Source organism: Mobula birostris, chromosome 12 (genome assembly GCF_030028105.1).
Source record: "Mobula birostris isolate sMobBir1 chromosome 12, sMobBir1.hap1, whole genome shotgun sequence".
Lineage (NCBI taxonomy): Eukaryota > Metazoa > Chordata > Chondrichthyes > Myliobatiformes > Myliobatidae > Mobula > Mobula birostris.
The window spans coordinates 102,549,450-102,570,155 of NC_092381.1; the positions used below are offsets into that span (position 1 = coordinate 102,549,450).

Below are 20,706 nucleotides of genomic sequence, written 5' to 3' on the forward strand. Positions count from 1 at the left end.
GAAAGATGCACAAGGCTTTTAGCTGCAAGGAGAGATTGTTTCAGCTACGATTGTTCTCACTCTTCTGCACCCTTGCCAGCTGAACAATGATTTCCCACTAACATGGCGACCAAAACTCCAAGTGTGGTGTCACTAATGATTTATGTGACTGCAACATACTCTCCCTACTCATAAACATGATGTCCTGACTGATGAAAGACAGCATGCTACATGTCCTCTTCACCACCCTGAAACTTGCATGGCCACTTCCAGTGATCTGTGCACCTGTACTTCCAGGTCCCTCTGTTCCACAGCACTTACCAATGCGCTGCCATTCACTGTAGAGGTTTTACCCTGGTTTGATTGTCCAAAATGCATCACCTCACACTTGTCTAAATTGAAAGCCATTTGCCGCCCCTCAACCTATTGCCCTAACTGGTAAAGTTCTCCTTGTAAGTCATTGTAATTTGTTTCACTGCTAACAAGACCCTTAATTTAGTGTCATCAGCAAACTTGCTAATGGTGCCGTGTACAATGTGACCCGGGGGCCACATTTTAGCTTGCTGAAGAGACCTGTCAAACTGTTTAAGGATGACGGAGTTTAATTATAATCTAAGTAAGATAGACAGAAAAAAACAGAGTGATTCTCATTCTCGTTGGTGGTGGAGCCAAGCACTAGGGGACATGGAATAAATGTGATTGGCAGAAGAACTGAATCTGACTTTGGGAAAGTCGTTTTTTTTAAACACGGTGAGTAATGACTATCTTGAAGGGACTGGTGAAGGAGGTTTAATCAAGTGGTTTGCTGGATAATTATCTGAAAGTGTTTTCAGGGCTAATGAGAGAGGATACAGGAAGGGGATCAGCTGTATTATTCATACATAGAGCCAATCCATCCTTGTGGTATTGAGCTTTTTAGACTGATTCTCTCAAAGTGGGAACGAATCTGCATTCTGTGTGAAGAAGCTTTTATTTCCTCATGTGATACCGTCCCCTGGACATTGTGATCTTTTTCTGAACTTTCTCTTTCACAGATTGAAGGAATCGTCAGGCTGGCAGCAGGTTTTCTCCAGCCCACGTCTGGACTGGGTCATCGAGCACGTGGCTCTCAATGCCAAGGTGATGGGCGGATCCCTCGGCGATAATGACAAAATGGTTGCCGTGGCTTCCTGCAATGAGATTATCCTGTGGGCCATCCATGAGGGCGGCAGTGGCAGCGAGATTGGTAATGGGAGATTTCAGTTCATGCTTCATGAGGGCCATGGATAAGGGGTTATCATTGTGTTAGTGGGGTCACTGACATCCCTGTCCTTACCCACTCTTTCCTGATGAATTGGATGAGGAGGGTCAGGTGACTGTAATATTTGGGAAGCAATAGGACATCTAATAATGGGAGCTAGATGTCATGGTAATTGGTTGTCCATACATGATGGGCATCAGTGGGTGGGAGCTGGGTCAAACAAAGGGGATATAAAATTCCTGCATCCTGCTCTGTACTCTATATGGAAGAAGGAAGAAGATGGCGCCAGCGAACAACGTGACCAAGAGTGGCATCCTCCAGATGGGACACAAAACTACCACTTACTTTCGCATCTTCTTTTTCTGTCAAATGTGGTTTTGCTACCGTTGGAGCCTATGATCTACATTTTGGTGGTGTGATTTTGGGCCAATTGAGCGATCTGGCCCTTTGCTATCTCAGGGTGCTCAGTGAGGCTTGTGGCCTTGAGGTCAGGAAGCCTGGAGATGGGGTGCAGCCCATGATCCACTCAATGTCTTGCCGATTAAAGCGCCACGGAAGATTGGAATCATTGAGGCGAGTGTGCAGAAGATGAGAAAGTTTTCAGAGCTGTCTACCAACCTGTCGCTCGCTGCTGCCCGAGGAAGGTGTCGGTGTGCGACAGGTGCCCTCTCCCACTCCCAGGCCCTCGCCCTCGCTCGCTGTTCCCGAAGGAAGATCCCTGCATTCAGATGGTCTCTCTTTCCCCCTCAGTGCTTTCAGAAGATGGAGCCGGAGTTCTGGGTCTTGGGCAAAGTTTAATTGACACTGTTTTTGGATTTGACTCTGTAGTTCACATTATGATGTGTTTCTGGTTTATGGTTGCTCCCTTTTTTTATTACTAATCTGGGCAATTTTGAATCAGGGTGGCCTGCAGTTAACGAACACTGAGCTGAACCGAGTACGCCTGGACTCTTTTAATTTTGTGTTTAGTATTCTGTGTTTTTCACTGGTTTTTTTATTGTCCTAAGCGCAATTATTTTTTGCATGTGGGGTGGCGGGGTTTGATAATTTTCTATGAATGGGTTCCATGATTTTTCTTTGTTTCATGGCTACCTATGGGAAGACGAATCTCAGGGTTGTATACTACATACATAGTTTGATAATAAATGTACTTTGAATCTTGAATCCTTCTGTCTCTGCAGGAACCTTTGCACTGGGACCTCCACTTGAAGGGTTATTCTTTGTGGGGAATCAGCTAATTGCAACAAGTCACACAGGGCGGGTTGGAGTGTGGAATGCAGTCACCAAACACTGGCAGGTAACGTATATTTATATATTAGAGGAAAGGTAAAGCAGTGGCTGATTGGCAAGTGGGAAAGAATGGGGAATGAAGAGAGCCTTTTCAGGTTGGCTGCCAGTGACTAGTGATGTTACACTATGTTTATGGTCTATGTTGGGACCAATTGTATTGCATTTTATGCCAATGATTTGCATGATGGAATTGATGGTTTTGTTGCAAAGTCTGCAGATGATATGAAGATAGGTGGAGGGGCAGGTAGTTCTGAAGAAGTATAAAGGCTACAGAAGGACTTCGATTAGGAGAATGGACAAAGAAGTGTCAGGTAGAATACAGTGTCAGGAAGTGTATGGTCATGCACTTTAGTGGAAGAAAATAAAAGGGTTGACTATTTTCTAAATGGACAGAAAATACAAAATACTGAGATGCAAAGGGACTTGGGAGTGCTTGTGCAGGATTCCTTAAAGGTTAATTTGCAGGTTGAGTCTGTGGTGAGGAAGGCAAATGCACTGTTAGCATTAATTTCAAGAGGACTAGAATATAAAAACAAAGATGTAATGTTGAGACTTTATGAAGCATTGGTGAGGCCTCATTTAAGTATAGTGAACAGTTTTGGGCCTTATCCTTAGAAAGGATTTGCTGAAACTGGAAAAAGTTCAAAGCTGGTTCACGAAAATGATTCCAGGATTGAATTGAATTGAATGTATTTTGTACATCATTCACATACATGAGGAGTAAAAATCTTTACGTTACGTCTCCATCTAAATGTGCAATGTGCAATCATAGTAATTTATAATAAATAGAACAGTCGATATAATATAGAGTACACTCAAATCAGCATAAGTTCATCAGCCTGATGGCTTGGTGGAAGAAACTGTCCCGGAGCCTGTTGGTCCTGGCTTTTATGCTGCGGTACCGCTTCCTGGATGGCAGCAGCTAGAATAGTGACTTGGGTCCCCAGTGATCCTACAGGCCCTTTTTACATGCCTGTCCTTATAAATTTCCTGAATCATGGGAAGTTCACAACTGCAGATGCGCTGGGCTGTCTGCACCACTCTCTGCAGAGTCATGCGATTAAGTGAGATACAGTTTCCATACCAGGCAGTGATGCAGCCAGTCAGGATGCTCTCAATTGTGCCCCTGTAGAAAGTTCTTAGGATTTGGGGGTCCATACCAAACTTCCTCAACAGTCTGAGGTGAAAGAGGTGCTGTTGTGCCTTTTTCACCACACAGCTGGTGTATACAGACCACGTGAGGTCCTCGGTGATGTGTATGTCGCGGAACTTAAAGCTGTTCACCCTCTCAACCCCAGATCAATTGATGTCAATAGGGGTTAGCCTGTCTCCATTCCTCCTGTAATCCACAACCAGCTCCTTTGTTTTGCGACATTGAGGGAGAGGTTGTTTTCTTGACACCATTGTGTCAGAGAGATGACTTCTTCTCTTCGTCAGTCCTGAAAAAGGGTCTCGGCCTGAAACGTCGACGTACCCCTTCCTAGAGATGCTGCCTGGCCTGCTGCGTTCACCAGCAACTTTGATGTGTGTTGCTTGATTTTCCAGCATCTGCAGAATTCCTGTTGTTTGACTTCTTCCCTGTAGGCCACCTTGTTATTGTTTGAGATAAGGCCAATCAATGTCGTGTCGTCAGCAAATTTAATTAGCAGATTAGAGCTGTGGGTGACGATACAGTCATGGGTATACAGGGAGTAATGGCTTGTCATATGAAAAGCATTTGATAGCTCTGGACTTATATTCACTAAAATTCAGAAGAATGAGGGGTGACCTTGTTTAAACCTATTGAATGTTGAAATGCCTTGATATAGTGGAGGTGGAGAGGATAGTTCCTATGGTGGGAGAGTCTAAGACAGCCTCAGAATAAAGTAGTGTCCTTTTAGAGCAGAGATGAGGAGGAATTTCTTCAGGCAGAGAGTGGTGAATCTGTGAAATTCTTTGCCACAGGCAGTTGTGGAGGCTAAACCTTTATGTGTATTTAAGGCAGAGGTTGATAAATTCTTGATTGGTCAGAGTATGGAGGGATATGGGAAGAAGGCAGGTGATCAGGGCTGAGAGAAAAATTGGATCAGCCATGATGAAATGGTGGAGTAGATTTGATGGGCCAAATGGCCTAATTTGCTCCAATATATGGTCTTGTATACATTGGTAACTTGGGTTGAAGCGTCCGATGTTGCCATGTTCGCCATGTTTGGCCATTAGCTTGTAGATGTTTCGTCACCAGTTGAGGTGTGATGGGATCTGAAGTTTCATTCATTATGGACTATGCCTTTAAAGAGAGAGAGAGACTGAATACAGCATTACGAAAAGCAGCTGTCTTCTACTGCTAACTGCGTTGCTAGAGAGAGAGAGCGGGCAGAGCCATTCTTCGCTGGCAGCTTGTTTACATTTCTCTGCAGCATGTTTGGACTTTTACAAGGACACTCTCGTTTTCACAGTCAGAGTCTGAGGTGGCATTGGTCATGGAAGGACACCAGTGACAGGGGTGGGGGGGTCGCTGGTTAAAACTTTCAGTAGCCCACAAGGGGTGAGTTGAGTATCGATCCAGAATATTGATAAGTGACTCTCATAAGTTGCTGCATCTGGAAGCACTTGCAGAGAGGAGGGGAGAGAAAGGCTTGAAACAGAAGAAAGCTAGTGACAAAGGGGTCACTGTTTAGACTCTCTCCTAGTAGCCCGTAAGGGTAAGTTTGATTCCAGCGAATACGAATGTGTGATTGTCAGATAGTTTGATCTACAGGAGTGGGTCTTCTGGTTAGGGAATACCACGTGTGTGTTAATCCTTGCCTGGGTGTGGTAGTTCACTGTGGCAAATCACTGTTGGAGTTACTTTGTATGTCGTGGGACTGGATAAGTGGCTATCACGTTGTGTGATTGAGGTAACCTTGTGAAGGCTACCGGTGTGTTTACCCTTGCCTGGGTGGTAGTTTTCCCTTGAAGACGGTACCCTTTGTGATAAGCTACGTTTGACTAACTTGAAAGTGGATTCGGAGCTGACAACTGGAAGATCGACGACACCTGTTTATTTGGATAGCAAAACTTCTCTCTCACCTCAACTCCGTGGATTGAACTGAACTTTCTTACGCACCATCGTAAGACTGAACTCTTGCCACCTGAGCTTGAATAAGTTTGGGAACTTTTATTTTTTTTACACCTATATATGCATAACACTACTAACTCTTGGTTTACCTGGTTTAAGTTACTATATTACGTAGTTACTAATAAAATTGTGATAGTTAAGAGCAAAACCAGGTGTGTTCTATTGCTGCTGATACTTTCACAGGGTTGCGTGTACGTAACAGGTGACATCCTCATTGCGCAGTTGTTGGTGTTTCTGTCTGGGAGTGCTCGCATTTATATAGTGTCCCCCGCCCCCCCACCCTCCATTCGCTTGCCTTGGTCAAAGAGCTGATTGTGGACTTCAGAAAGGGTAAGATGAGGGAACACACACCGATCCTTAGAGAGGAGGCAGAGGTGGAGAAAGTGAGCAGTTTCAAGTTCCTGGGTGTCAATATCTCTGAGGATCTCAACATATTGATTCAACAATAAAGAAAGCAAGACAGTGGTTATATTTCATTAGGAGTTTGAGGAGATTTGGTTTGTCACCAAAACACTCAAACTTCTACAGATGTACTGTAGAGGGCATTCTAACTGGCTGCATCTCCATCTGGTATTGTGGGGGGGGAGTAGTACTGCACAGGATTGAAGTTGTAAAATTAGTCGGCTCCATCATGGGTATCAGTCTCCGTAGCATCCAGGACAGTTTCAAGGAGTGGTGCCTCAGAGGGAGGCTCCCATCATTAGGGAGCCGCAGCACCCAGGACATGCCCTCTTCTCACTGTTACCATCAGGGAGGAGGTACAGGAGCCTGAAGGCACACACTCAATGATTCAGGAACAGCTTCTTCCCCTCTGCCATCCGGTTTCTGAATGGGCAATGAACCCATGAATACTACCTCACTACTTTTTTATTTCTGTTTTTGAACAACAAATTTAATTACTTTATATATATAATTTTTTTAAAATTGGTTTTCAATATTTATCATGTATTGCATTGCACTGCTGCAACAAACACAACAAATTTCACGGCCTGCTCTGGTGATGTTAAAGCTCATTCTGAATCATTTTTCTCCCACAGATTCAGGATGTGGTGCCAATAAACAGTTATGATACTGCTGGCTCCCTGCTGATCCTCGGCTGTAATAACGGATCGATATACTATATTGGTAGGTGTAACACAGGATGCGCCCTGAGTTATGACCCCGCGTACAGAAACAATTCTACGCAAGCTTTCTCAGAAATTAGTAGAAAATTTGTGAAGAAACTAATCATAAAAAAAATCAAATTTGATGCAGTATATGCTCCATTAGTTTCATTCTGGGTGGTGTTAAGGTAAAGAAAAGATATTCTATGTAATGGAAGAACAATAGGAAATGTACCTAGAGTTATATGGTATGAGTAGCTCTCCAAAATGATGGTTCTCCAGCTGCCCGCTTCCCCTCCCCCACTGTTCCACAGCTCCCCGAACCCCCCCCCCCCGACTGTCCCATGGCTCCCCGACCCCCCCACTGTTGCACACCTCCCCGACCCCCCCACTGTCCCCACAGCTCCCCGACCCCGCCCCTCCACTGTCCCACGGCTCCCCGATCCCCCCCCCACTGTCCCACGGCTCCCCGACCCCCCCCCCCACAGTCCTTTTAGCTGGCAACACAGTATTTTTCATCAGCCCAGCCCACCCCACCCCCAATGCTTTACATTCCCTGTTCTGATCTCCTGTGGTGCTGGGTGTTTCAGGATGTTGTGAGCTTGGGCTCCAAAGATTGCTCTCATTGTTAGCTTATTTTTACAGCACAAGTGTGAGATGGGTGAAATCAGGGGTGTTTGGGGTTGTGTGTCAGGTGGGGCAGCTTATCTGTACAGAAAGTTTGGAGAATGAGGCAGGATTCTTCCGTCAACTGCCCGTGTTTCCTGGAACAAATGGCATTTCTGGATAATTGTGATGAGGGTAAGGTTTGTCTAGTGAAATAGTCATATCCCTCATTGCCAGTGTTCTGATTGACTACCTGGTTGTAATGCGTTACCTTGCAAAACGACCAATGTTTTTAGCAGAAGAAATAGGAGACGCTAAGGTGAACTGGTGAAGCCTCTGTGGCGACTTTTTCTAATCTTTGGAATTCTGTTTATGTTGCTTGATTTTCCAGATGTCCAGAAGTTTCCTCTGCGGATTAAAGACAACGATTTGCTTGTTACAGAACTTTACTGTGATCCATCTGAAGATGCCATTACTGCACTGAGCGTCTATCTCACCCCAAAGACCAGTAAGTCCAGATCTGTGCTGCTGCTACTTAAAGTCATTAAAGTCCAGTTAAACTCCAATTTTAATTGGATCAAAGTACTTTTATTATCAAAGTAGGTTTACATTACACAGCCTTGAGATTTGTCTACTTATAGGCAGCCACAAAACGAGAAACACAAAAGAACCTATTTTAAAAAAATCTGACAAACGCCCAATGTGCAGAGAGAAAAAAAGAACACATATCGTGCAAACAGTAAAAGTAAGCAAATAGCATTTAGAACGTTAAAGTGAGTCCACAGACATGTAGGCCGAAGCAGGCCCCCAGCCTCAGTCTCAGTTCAGCACAGGTGTGGTAACCGTCCTGGAGCCTGCAGCACCGCCCTAAACTAGCATTCTACTCCCGTTCTGATGAAGAGCCTCGGCCCAGAACGTTGTCTGTTTATTCCTCTCCACAGCTACTGTCTGACCTGCTGAGTTCGTCCAGCATCTTTTGTGTGTTATTCAGCGAACTGGACCCTAATTACTGTAGTTTACTGCTAGATTTCGTGTTGTAGGCGTTCCTGGACTCTAGTTACTCTTTTTTTCCTTTCTTGCTCTTTTTGAGCGGTTTGATTGGGGCGATTGATGCGGACTGGACCGCTTTGGCGAAGAGTGGTCTTGGTGCCTACATTGGCCAGTGGAGCAGCGCCGAACTGAACGAAACTTAATACTATCGGTTTGATATTCTATCTGTTGTTTGCTAGCTTTTGCTGTCTGTGCAATTTTATCCTTTTTTTCACGGGTTAGATGTCTGAGGTTTTCCTTGAACTGGTTCCATGATGTTTATGTGATGGTGAGTCAGGTTCTGCGGGTCTTCGAGGCGGGGGGCTTGGGCAAACGATAGGGCAGATTGTAACATCGAAACAGTGAGCTGTTGCTCTCCCCTCTCACTGTGGGGCAGGGGTGATATCTCTTCCTCGCTAGTGAGAGAGAGGGCCTGTTTGAGATGTCAAAGTGTTTGGGTGGACAGTAGGTTTAGATGGTCTCGAGGGGGCTTTGCTATTGCTTGCATGGTGGGTGGGGGGGATAATTTTGCTGGAGCAAGCAGGGGGAGGGCTGATATTTTTTCTGCTGCTTGTGTGTGGGGTGACCGTGGGGTTCTAACATTTTCTGTCATTCATTCTTTGGGTTTTTTTCTCTCTGTTTCATTGGTGTCTGTGAAGAGTAAGGAATTCAGGTTGTATACTGCATGCATTCTCTGATATTCAATTGAACGGTTGTGATTTTGATAATAAGAGCACTTTGTCTTGCCTTAGGTAGTATCTGCTCCTTAGATCCAGCTTTTGCTTTTTTGATATCTCACTTTGAGGACTGATAGTTTCTGGTAGCAGCTCTGTAAAGTTCCACGGGACACTTTGCTGCTCAAAGTATTTGTTATGTAAATAATACTTCAGGTTATTTATACATTAGGGCTGAATGCCTCTTTGCTGTGGTCTCTGTGACAGGCGACAGTGGGAACTGGATTGAGATTGCGTACGGGACCAGCTCTGGCATGGTGCGAGTGATTGTTCAGCATCCCGAGACGGTGGGATCAGGACCTCAGCTCTTTCAGACATTCAGTGTCCACCGAAGCCCCATCACCAAGATTCGACTGTCTGAACGTAATCTCATTTCGGGTAGGGAGTTTGTCTCTCCTTGTTAGATCTTCTTCTCGTGCTTTGATTCCTGAATTGACGTATCATGGCAGTGTGGACGCTTTGGGTTTGTATTGCTGTGAGTTTAGAAGAACTGAGGGTTACTTCATTCAGATAGACAAGATTTTAAGAACGTAAGTAAGATACAGGAGCAGAATTAGGCCATTTGGCCTATCAAGTCCGCTCTGCCATTTCATCATGGTTAATCCATTTTCCCTCTCAACCCCAATCTACTTTCTTCTCGCCATATCCCTTCATGCCCTGATCTAACAACCTCTTCCTTAAATATACACAGTGACTTGACCTCCATAACCATCTATGGCAACTGATTCCTCAGATTCACCACTCTCTGGCTAAAGAAATTCCTCTTCATCTCTGTTCTAAACGGATATCCCTCGATTCTGGTCTTAGGCTCCCCCACTGTAGGAAACATCCTCTCCACATCCACTCTATCGAGGCCTTTCAACATTCAGTAGGTTTCAATGAGGTCACCCCTCATTCATAAGTACAAGCCCAGAACCATCGAACATTCTTCATATGACAAGCCATTCAATCCTGGAATCATTTGTGTGAACCTTCTTTGAACCCTCTCCAGTTTCAGCACATCCTTTCTAAGATAAGGGGCCCAAAACTGCTCACAATACTCCAAGTGAGGCCTCACCAGTGTTTTAGAAAGCCTCAATGTTATATCCTTGCTTTTATATTTTGAGTCTTCAGCAAATGAATGCTAACATTGCATTTGCCTTCCTCACCACTGACTCAATCTAAGCTCTTAAGGGGCTCCACAGGGTAGTTGTATTTAGTTAAGTTATATATTTAGTTATGTTAAGTAAGTAGTTCACAATTAGAAAGAAAAAAAGTAGTGTGGTAATGTTCATAGGTTCAATGTTCATTCAGAAATCAGATGGCAGAGTGGAAGAAGCTGTTCCTGAATCATTGAGTATGTGCCTTCAGGTTCCTGTACCTCCTTCCTGATGGTAGCAATGACGACAAGGCATGACCTGGGTGATGGGGATCCTTAATGATGGACGCTGTCTTTTTGAAGCATCACCCCTTGAAGACAAAATAAGGAGCCAATCATTTAAAACTGAGATGTGTAAAGATTTCTCAAAGTGGTGGATGTTTGGAATTCTCTGTCCCTGAGTCTGGTGGAGGCCAGATCACTGGTGAAGATGGACAAATATGTGGAGGATGAAGGAATGGAGGGTTATGGTGAACTGGCACATGAAGAGAATGGTGGCACAAGTGGCCTACTGTTTTTGTGTACCATTTGGTTATTCTCATCTATTTTCGGAAACACATCATTGCAGCTTCCGTAGGGTGAGGGCTGGAAAAAGAGTGAGGAGATCCCAAGGTCCACGCAGCTGGTTGGACTTTAATCCTAAACTGGAGCGGTTGCCTGGCCTCTCAAGGTCCACTGTCCCTCATCTCCTTCTCTGCTGCCAGAGAAGGAATTAGCCCTCAGGAGCCTAGTGCCTGACTGGGGTGGAAGAGAACTGATTGGTTTAATGTTCAGTGGTCATCTTTGACCATCTGCATGTGGTTCTTGCCTAGTTGAAAGGCATTGACAGAGTGTGTGTGTGGAGGGGATGTTTCTGATGGTGGGGGAGTCTTGGACCAATGCATTGTTCCAAGATGCACTGATGTTTGGGAAAGCATGTCAGCCTAAAAGCTCATCAAACTCGGCCTGATACACAAGGGTGCCTCGAGCAAGAAAGCACCTAGCCAAGTCTGTGGGGGATATGTGAAGTGACCCAGGATTAGTAGTTATTGCTTTTCCTGTTGGATGAAGAAATCAATTTTCGAAGTTCAAAATAAATTTATTATCAAAGTACGTATATGTTACAAGGATATAAAGTTGAGGCTTTATCAAGCACTGGTGAGGCCTCATTTGGAATAATGTGAGCAGTTTTGGGCTCCATATCTAAGAGAAGGTGTGCTGACATCAGAGAGGGTTCAAAGGAGGTTCATGAAAATGATTCCGGGATTGAAAGGCTTGTCATTTGAGGGGGATTTGATGGCTCTAGGCCTGTACTCACTGGAATTCAGAAGAATGAGGGGGGATCTCATTGAAATCTATCAGTGGTTGAAAGGTCTTGATAGAGGGAATGTGGAGAGCATGTTTCCTATAGAGGGGAGTCTAAGGTCAGAGGACACAGCTTCGGAATAGAGGGGTGTCCATTTAGAATGGAGATGAGGAGGAATTTCTTTAGCCAGAGAGTGGTGAATCTGTGGAATTTGTTGCCACAGGCAGCTGTATTGGCCAAGTCATTAGGTACATTTAAGGCAGAGGTTGATAGATTCTTGTTTAGTCAGGGCATGAAAGGATACGGGTAGAAGGTAGAAGATTGGAGCTGAGAGGGAGAATGGATCAGACATGATGACATGGCAGAGTAGACTCGATGGGCCAAATGGCCTAATCCTGCTCCAGTATCTTATGGTCTAAATGCAGGAACTGAAGACTTACAGAATTGGAGAGAGGGGGAATTCACCAAGCGATTTAGTAGAATCAGCTCCCAATTGTGTCTTTTATACAGTGTGTGCTGATAACAATCATGTCCGAACGTGGACTGTGACCAGGTTCCGGGGAATGATCTCCACCCAGCCAGGATCTACTCCACTTGCTTCCTTCAAAATACTCTCCCTGGAAGACTTGGATGGCCATGGAGGATGCTCGGCAGGACTGGATATTGGTGAGATCCTTGATGATGAATGGTGCATTCCATCCCTACCCCCTCACTTGTCCGTCCACCGTCCATTTCCGTTCCGCCTCTTCCTCCACTCCATCCATCCTCACTCTCACTTCACTTCTGGTCCACTCCACTTCCTCTTGATTTTACCCTTTTCTAGGCCCATTTGGAGATCGGGATGAGGAGCAGGTTTTTATTCAGAAGGTTGTCCCAGACACCAATCAGCTCTTCGTGCGTTTGTCCTCAACTGGTAGGAGGTGAGTCCTGGATTGGCCAGTCATCCAGATTCAAGGTGCCTGGCTTTGTTTTGACTGTGTGCCTGTCCCCCACCCCACAGCATTTGGCGTGACATATAAAACTTTGACAAGCTTCTATAGTTGTGTAATGGAGAGTGTATTGACTGGTTGCATCACGGTCTGGTATGGAAACACCAAAGCCTTTGAATGGAAAATCCTACAAAAAGGTAGTGGATTTGACCCAGTACATCACAAGTAAACCCCTCCCAACCACTGAGCATATCTACATGAAACACTGTCGTAGGAAAGCCGCATCCATCATCAGAAACCCACCACACAGACTATGCTCTTTTCTCACTGCTGCCATCAGGTGGAAGGTACAAGAACTTCAAGACTCTCACCACCAGGTTAAAGAACAGTTACTACCCCTCAACTATAAGGCTCTTGAACAAAAGGGGTAACCACACTCACTTCTCCATCCATTGAGATGTTTCCCAAACCAATGATCTCACTCTAAGGACCTTGTATCTCATTATCTCATGTTCTCATTATTTATTGCTATTTATTTATCTTTGCATTTGCACGTTTTGTTGTCTTCTGCACTCTGGTTGATCTTTCATTGATCCTGTTATAGTTACTATTCTATAGATTATGCTGGAGGAAAATGAATCTCGGGGTTGTATATGGTGACACGCGTACTTTGACCTTCCTGAAACCTTCAGAAGTTTTGAAGTTGAATGAGAGGTGCTTAGATTTGGAATCTCCCAGGAAAGGCAACTAATGATAGAAGGATTGTATTTGGAGATGTGTTAGGGGGTGCTGAGGAGTGAAAGGATAGGAAGACTGTGAGAGAAGGAGCTGATATAGGCTGGAGGATGGTAACAAAATGGAACTTGATGTGACAGGTACAAAAGAAACTACGTCTTGGATGATTTGTGCGAGTTTGAATGAGTCGGGCCACCCAGCAGGACATTGAAATAACCGAACCTGGAGATGCAGCAAGGTGTAAGCGTGGGTTTTGGTGACGATTGAGCTGAGGCAGAGTGGCACCGCACTTCAGGGGAGCTGATGGTAACAGGAGTTGGTGGGTTGATGATACGAAGATAAGTGAAAGGGCAGGTGGTGCTGAGGAAGCAGGGAGGCCACAGAAGGACTTGGATTAGGGGAATGGGCAAACAAATGGCAGATGGAATAGAGTCGGGAAGTGTAGTTTATGGTCATGCACTTTGGTAGAAGGATTGGAGAGAGAATTCAAAAATCTGAGGTGCAAAGGGACTTGGGAGTCATTGTGCAGGATTTCCTCAAGGTTAATTTGCAGGTTGAGTCAGTGGTGGTGAAGGCAAATGCAATGTTAGCATTCATTTTGAGAAGATTAGAATATAAAAGCAAGGATCTAATGCTGAGGCTTTATGAGTCACTGGTGAGGCATCACTTGGAGAAGTGTGAGCAGTCTTGGGCTCCTTATTTAAGAAAAGCAACACTCACAACACGCTGGAGGAACTCAGCAGGTCGGGCAGCATCCGTGGAAACGATCAGTCGACGTTTCGGGCCGGAACCCTTCATCAGGACTGAAAAGGGAAGGGGCAGAGGCCCTATAAAGAAGGTGGGGGGAGCGTGGGAAGGAGAAGACTGGTAGGTTCCAGGTGAAAAACCAGTAAGGGGAAAGATAAAGGGATGGGGGAGAGGAAGCAGGGAGGTGACAGGCAGGAAAGGTGAAGAAGGAACCTTTCTTCACGTTTCCTGCCTATCACCTCCCTGCTTCCCCTCCCCATACTGGTTTTTTACCTGGGACCTACCAGCCTTCTCCTTCCCACCCTCCCCCCACCTCTGCCTCTTCCCTCTTCAGTCCTGACGAAGGGTTCTGGCCCGAAACGTTGATTGATCGTTTCCACGGATGCTGCCCGACCTGCTGAGTTCCTCCAGCGTGTTGTGAGTGTTGCTTTGACCTCAGCACCTGCAGATTACTTTGTGTTTATTTAAGAAAAGGCTTGCTAACATTGAAGAGGGTTTAAAGGAGGTTCACAAAAATGATTCCAGGATTGAGAGACTTATCGCATGAGGAGCATTTGATGGTTCTGGGCTGATACTCACTGGAATTCAGAAAAATTAGTTGACGATCTCATTGAAACCTATCGAATGTTGAAGTACCTCAAAAGAGTGGATGTGGAGAGGATGCTTCATTTCTTATAGTGGGAGAGTCTCAGACCAGAGGACACAACCTCAGATAGAGGCACATCTATTTAAAACAGAGATGAGGAGGAATTTCTTCAGCCAGAGGGCGATGAATTTCTGGAATTTGTTGCTACAAATGGCTGTGGAGGCCAAGTCATTGAATGTACTTAAGGTGGAGATTGCTGGATTCGTGATTAGTCAGGGTGTGATGGGTTAGGGGAGAAAGCAGGAGATTGGGGCTGATAGGGAAATGGATCAGCCGTGGAGAAATGGTGGAGCAGACTCAATGGGCTGAATAGCCTAATTTTGCTCCAGCGTCTTGTGATCCCAGTTTGATTGTGGGATGGTGGGATCATTGAAGTGTTGGATGTGTGAGGAATACTAGTGTTTGAGTGGATGAGTGACACCACCAATTGTTTTGGGTTAGATGAGAGAGATCCATTGCGTTTTGCTCTTGGTATTGGCAAAAGAGCAGCTGACATTGGTCCAGGGCCTAGGACCTGGGTTCTGAAATGGTGCTGGATCTGGAGTTCAATTCATCTAACTGTCCTATTTTCCTTCTGTCATGTCATATTTCCATTGCCTCAACAGAGGGGAAGTGTCTGTCCTCCACTGAGCAACTTGCTGCATTCTGCCCCCAACTATAGACTCATCTTTACCATAGACCAGGGATTCCTGACCTGGGGTCCATGGACCCCTTGCTTCATGGTATTGGTCCATGGCACAGAGCCCCTGTAAAACAGAAAACACTGGAAACACTCGGGTCAGACAGAATCTGTAGAAGCAGTTAACATTGCTGTTGGAGAATTCTTCATCAGAACAGACAATAAGGCTGATGGGTCTGTTTATTTTCTGATCCTTGGGGATCTTAGTCATAGGGTAATAGTCATAGAGAAGTACAGCACAGAAACAGGCCCTTCAGCCCATCTAGTCCAAGATGAAACCTTTAAAACTGCTTACTCCCATCGACCTGCACCACAACCATGGCCCTCCATATCCCTATTATCCGTGTACCTTTCCAAACTTCCCGTAAACATTGAAATCAAGGTCGCGTGCACCACTTGCACTGGCAGCTCGTTCCACACTCTCACCGCTCTCTTGTGAAGAAGTTTCCCCTCATGTTCCTCTTAAACTTTTCACCTTTCACCCTTAACCCATGAAGCCTGGTTGCAGTCCCACCCAATCCCAGTGGAAAAATCCTGCTTGCATTTGCCCTATTTATACCCCTCATAACTTTGTATACCTCTATCAAATCTCCTGTCAATCTTCTACACTCCAAGGGATATAGTCCTGACTTACTCAATCTTTCCTTTTCATTCAGGTTCTCTAGTCCTGGCAAACATCCTTGTAAATGTTCTCTGTACTCTTTCAACCTTATTTACATCTTCCCTGTAGGTAGGTGACCAAAACTGCACACCAAATTAGTCCTCACCAATATCTTGTACAACTTCAACATAACATCCCACCTCCTGTACACAATAAATTGATGTATGAAGGCCAATCTGCCAAAAGCTTTCTTTACAACCCTATCTACCTGGGACTCTACTTTCAACAAATTGAGTACCTGTGTTTCCAGATCCCTTTGTTCTACCACACTCCTCAGTTCACTCTGTAAGACCTACCCTGGTTGGTCGTACTGAAGTGCAAAACATCGCACTTGTCTGCATTAAATTCCTTCTGCCATTTCTCAGCCCATTTTTCCAGCTGATGCAGATCCCTCTGCAAACCATGATAGCTTTCCTCACCGTTCACTAAACCCCCCCCCCCAGTCTTGATGTCATCTACAAATTTGTTGATCCAGTTAACCACATTATCATCCAGATCATTGATATATGGATAGCAAACGACAAAGGGCCCAGCACTGTTCCCTGTGGCACACCACTAGTCACAGGCTTCTAGCAGTTAAGTACGTTCATTTGCCCATTCATTAAGATGTTCCCAAAACCAATTATCTCACTTTAAGGACCCTTTATCTCATTATCTCGGTTCTCGTGATTTATTGCTATTTATTTATATTTGCATTTGCACAGTTTGTTGTCTTCTGCACTCTGGTTGATCTTTCATTGCACCCACTCTAGTTACTATTCTATAGATTTGTTGAGTATCCCCACAAGAAAATAACTCTCAGGTTGACATAAATGTACTTTGATAGTAAATTTGACTTTGAACTTTGAAGTGCTGACGTTTTCAGTCCACTAAGTACAGTACCAGATATAATTTCAACTATTGCATTGTAATTTGGCCCCAGCCTATCAGAGAAATTCCTTTCATTTTACCCAAATCTTTCCTCATCCAGTCTCTAACTTAAAACAAACTTATTTTCTCTCTCTCTCTTTCCCAATTTTAAGACCATAAGATATAGGAGCAGAATTAGGCCATTTGGCCCATCGAGTCTGCTCTGCCATTTCATCATTGCTGATCCATTTCCCTCTCAGCCCCAATCTCCTGTCTACTCCCAGTAACCTTTCATGCCCTGACTAATCAAGAATCTATCAATCTCTGCCTTAAATATACCCAATGACTTGGCCTTACATCCTCATGTGGCAACGAATTCCACAGATTCACCACTCTGTGTCTAAAGAAATTTCTCATCACATCCGTAGTATATGGACGTCCATTTATTTGAATGCTGTGTCCTCTCTGTTTTCTGTTCTCTCCACACAGATGCTGGTTTCTTGTCAGTTATTTCCACCATTTTGTTTTTATGTTTGATTTTACTGAAAATGGGTGTGGGCACAATTTTGGCGAACGTGTTTGTGGAATTGCAGCCTTTCTGACGAACAGAGAGGGATTCGGAAAGTCCTGGGGAGATTCGTGGGGAAAAAATCCTTGCAATGTCATTCAATGGACAAGCCTTATACTTTCCCAACTTCCCACAGGGTCTGTGAGATCCGTTCAGTGGATGGACTTGGCATCACAGCTTTCACTGTCCACGAATGTGAGGGTTCGAGCCGCATCAGCTCACGGGCCAGACGATACCTGTTCACGGGGCACTCCAATGGCAGCATTCAGATGTGGGACCTCACAACTGCAATAGAGGCCGTCGGCAAAGCAGCAAGTACAGGTAAAGTGGCTCTCAGGAGGAGGGAGGGGGGTAAACGGGCAAAGCGGTTTGGTTTAAAGACCCTGGTTGCACACCTCTCCTCGCCTCACTCCCTGTGCTGCCTGAACTCGCCACCTCTTTCTTGTATCCCCTCTTACTTTCTCAGTCCTGTTGTGCTCAGTCATCACGGTAGTGGCTGAGGTTGCATTGGTGTGGTGTGCCTTCTGTGCAGAGATGTACGACACTGGGTTTACGGTGTTAGTGTTGGCAGGATGTGCGTGGGAGAACATTAAACTCTGAATTCTTTCCCAACGCAGAGTCCGGGGGCCCCACGCAACAGGAGCTCCTGGAGCAACTTGAGCAGTGTGACTTGACGCTGGCCCGAACTCCTGATGTCAGCCCTGCGCAGTCGGTCACCCAGCCCTCTATCCTCCACCTGTCGTCATCCAGGTAATTGGTCTAAACCCAAGTTCTAATCTGACACCAACTGTGCATGAATTGGTAGAGCTGATCTTCAGTAGTCACTTCAAAATGCTACTTCTGAAACTGAAAGATTACATGATCTGTTGTGAATGTAGGTAAAATTAATTCTTTGGATCGTGGAAAAAGTGATGATGTGATTGGATTGTCCGAGGCTACAGTGGGATACAGATCAGCTAAAAATTTGAGAATCTGAATCAGGTTTAACATATCACCTCCAAACCTGGCAACGTCCTTATAAATTTTCTCCGTGCTGGGTTTATTTTTTTTCCAGAACAAAGGAGGCTTTATAATATATAAAATTATTTTAGGCATAGATGGGGTAGACAGTCCAAATGTTTTTCCCATGGTTAGGATATCAACAGCAAAGGTGAGGGGTAGGAAATTTATCTTTGGAATAAGTTTTTTTACACAGAGCATGGTTGAAAACGGAAACATCTTGCCAGAGGAGGTGGTACAGGCAGAAGCAATCATTACATTGAAGAGGTCTTTAGACGAGCACTTGAATAGGCAAAGTATATGTGGACTTAGTGTATGCAAACATGATGTGCATAGATAGACCATAAATCATAGGAGCAGAATTAGGCCTGTTGACCCATCGAGGCTACTCTGCCATTTCATCATTGCTGATCCATTTTCCCTCTCAGCCCCAATCTCCTGCCAGTGAGTGGTGAGCGCGTGGAATGGGCTGCCGGCGATGGTAGTGGAGGTGGATACGATAGAGTCTTTTAAGAGACTCCTGGATAGGTACATGGAGCTTAGAAAAATAGAGGGCTATGGGCAACCTTAGGTAATTTCTAAAGTAAGTACATGTTGGGCACAGCATTGCGGGCTGAAGGGCCTGTATTGTGACTGTAGGTTTTCTATGTTTCTATAACAAAGTATGTAAATAAGGTTGAAAGAATACAGAGAAAATTTACAAGAATGTTGCCAGATCTGGAGGACCCGAGATATAAGGAAAGATTAAATAGGTTAGGATCTCAGTGGTTGATAAGTTGACGGAGAAGATCCTGAGAGGCAGGATTTATGAGCATTTGGAGAGGTATAATGCGATTAAGAATAGTCAGAATGTCTTTGTCAAGGGCAGGTCATGCCTTACGAGCCTGGTCGAATTTTTTGAGGATGTGACCAAACACATTGATGAAGATAGAGCCATAGATGAAATCTATGTATACGATAGATGAAATCCATAGTATATGGATTTCAGCAAGGCATTTGATAAGGTACCCTATGCAAGGCTTATTGAGAAAGTAAGGAGGCATGGGATCCAAGGGGACAGTGCTTTGTGGATCCAGAACTGGCTTGCCCACAGAAGGCAAAGAGTGGTTGTAGATGGGTCATATTCTGCAGGGAGGTTGGTCACCAGTGGAGGGCCTCAGGGATCTGTTCTGGGACCCTTACTCTTCGTGATTTTTATAAATGACCTGGATGAGGAAGTGGAGGGATGGGTTAGTAAGTTTGCTGATGACGCAAAGGGTGGGGGTGTTGTGGACAGTGTGGAAGGCTGTCAGAGGTTACAACAGGACATTGATAGGATGCAAAACTGGGCTGAGAAGTGGCAGATGGAGTTCAACCGACCTTCATTTTGGTAGGTCAAATATGATGGCAGAATATAGTATTAATGGTAAGACTCTTGGCAGTGTGGAGGATCAGAGGGATTTTGGGGTCCGAGACCATAGGATGCTCAAAGCAGCTGTGCAGGTTGACTCTGTGGTTAAGAAGGCGTACGGTGTATTGGCCTTCATCAATCATAGAATTGAATTTAGGAGCCGAGGGGTAATGTTGCAGCTATATAGGACCATGGTCAGACCCCACTTGGAGTACTGTGCTCAGTTCAGGTCGCCTCACTACAGGAAGGATGTGGAAGCCATAGAAAGGGTGCAGAGGAGATTTACAAGGATGTTGCCTGGATTGGGGAGCATACCTTATGAGAATAGGTTGAGTGAACTCAGCCTTTTCTCCTTGGAGCGACGGAGGATGAGAGGTGACCTGATAGAGGTGTATGAGATGATGAAAGACATTGATCGTGTGGGTAGTCAGAGGCTTTTTCCCAGGGCTGAAATGGTTGCCACAAGAGGACACAGGTTTAAGGTGCTGGGGAGTAGGTACAGAGGAGATGACAGGGGTAAGTTTTTTTACTCAGAGTGGTGAGTGCGGTGAATGGGCTGCTGGCAACGGTGGGGGAGGCGGATACAATAGGGTCTTTTAAGAGACTTTTGGATAGGTACATGGAGCTTAGAAAAATAGAGGGCTATAGGTAAGCCTAGTAATTTCTAAGGTAGGGACATGTTCAGCACAACTTTGTGGGTTGAAGGGCCTGTATTGTGCTGTAGGTTTTCTATGTTTCTATGTTTCATTCCTTGGAATGTAGAATGAGAGGTGATTTGATAAGGATATACAGAATTATGAGTGGTATAGATAGGGTAAATGTAAATGGACTTTTTCTGCTGAGGTTGGGTGTGGCTACAACCAGATCATGGGTTAACAGTGAAAGGTGAAAAGTTTAAAGGGAACAGGAGAGTGGTGAGAGTGTGGAACAAGTGTGGAATGCAAGCTCAATTTCAACTTTTAAGAGAAGTTTGGATAGGTACGTAGATGGTAAGGGTATGGA

At 44.9% G+C, this 20,706-nt stretch overlaps 1 protein-coding gene across 1 annotated transcript in view; it reads left to right on the forward strand.

Moving 5' to 3' along the window:
- The window catches only part of shkbp1 (SH3KBP1 binding protein 1), a 63,718-nt gene that overhangs the window by 33,509 nt on the left and 9,503 nt on the right, over nt 1-20,706 (forward strand). The window contains exons 9-17 of the mRNA XM_072274399.1: nt 1,014-1,204; nt 2,401-2,516; nt 6,644-6,731; nt 7,707-7,823; nt 9,286-9,456; nt 12,012-12,167; nt 12,325-12,421; nt 17,452-17,636; nt 17,933-18,065. Of these exons, the coding sequence (XP_072130500.1) occupies nt 1,014-1,204; nt 2,401-2,516; nt 6,644-6,731; nt 7,707-7,823; nt 9,286-9,456; nt 12,012-12,167; nt 12,325-12,421; nt 17,452-17,636; nt 17,933-18,065 (1,254 nt within the window). The remainder of the gene's footprint in view (nt 1-1,013; nt 1,205-2,400; nt 2,517-6,643; nt 6,732-7,706; nt 7,824-9,285; nt 9,457-12,011; nt 12,168-12,324; nt 12,422-17,451; nt 17,637-17,932; nt 18,066-20,706) is intronic.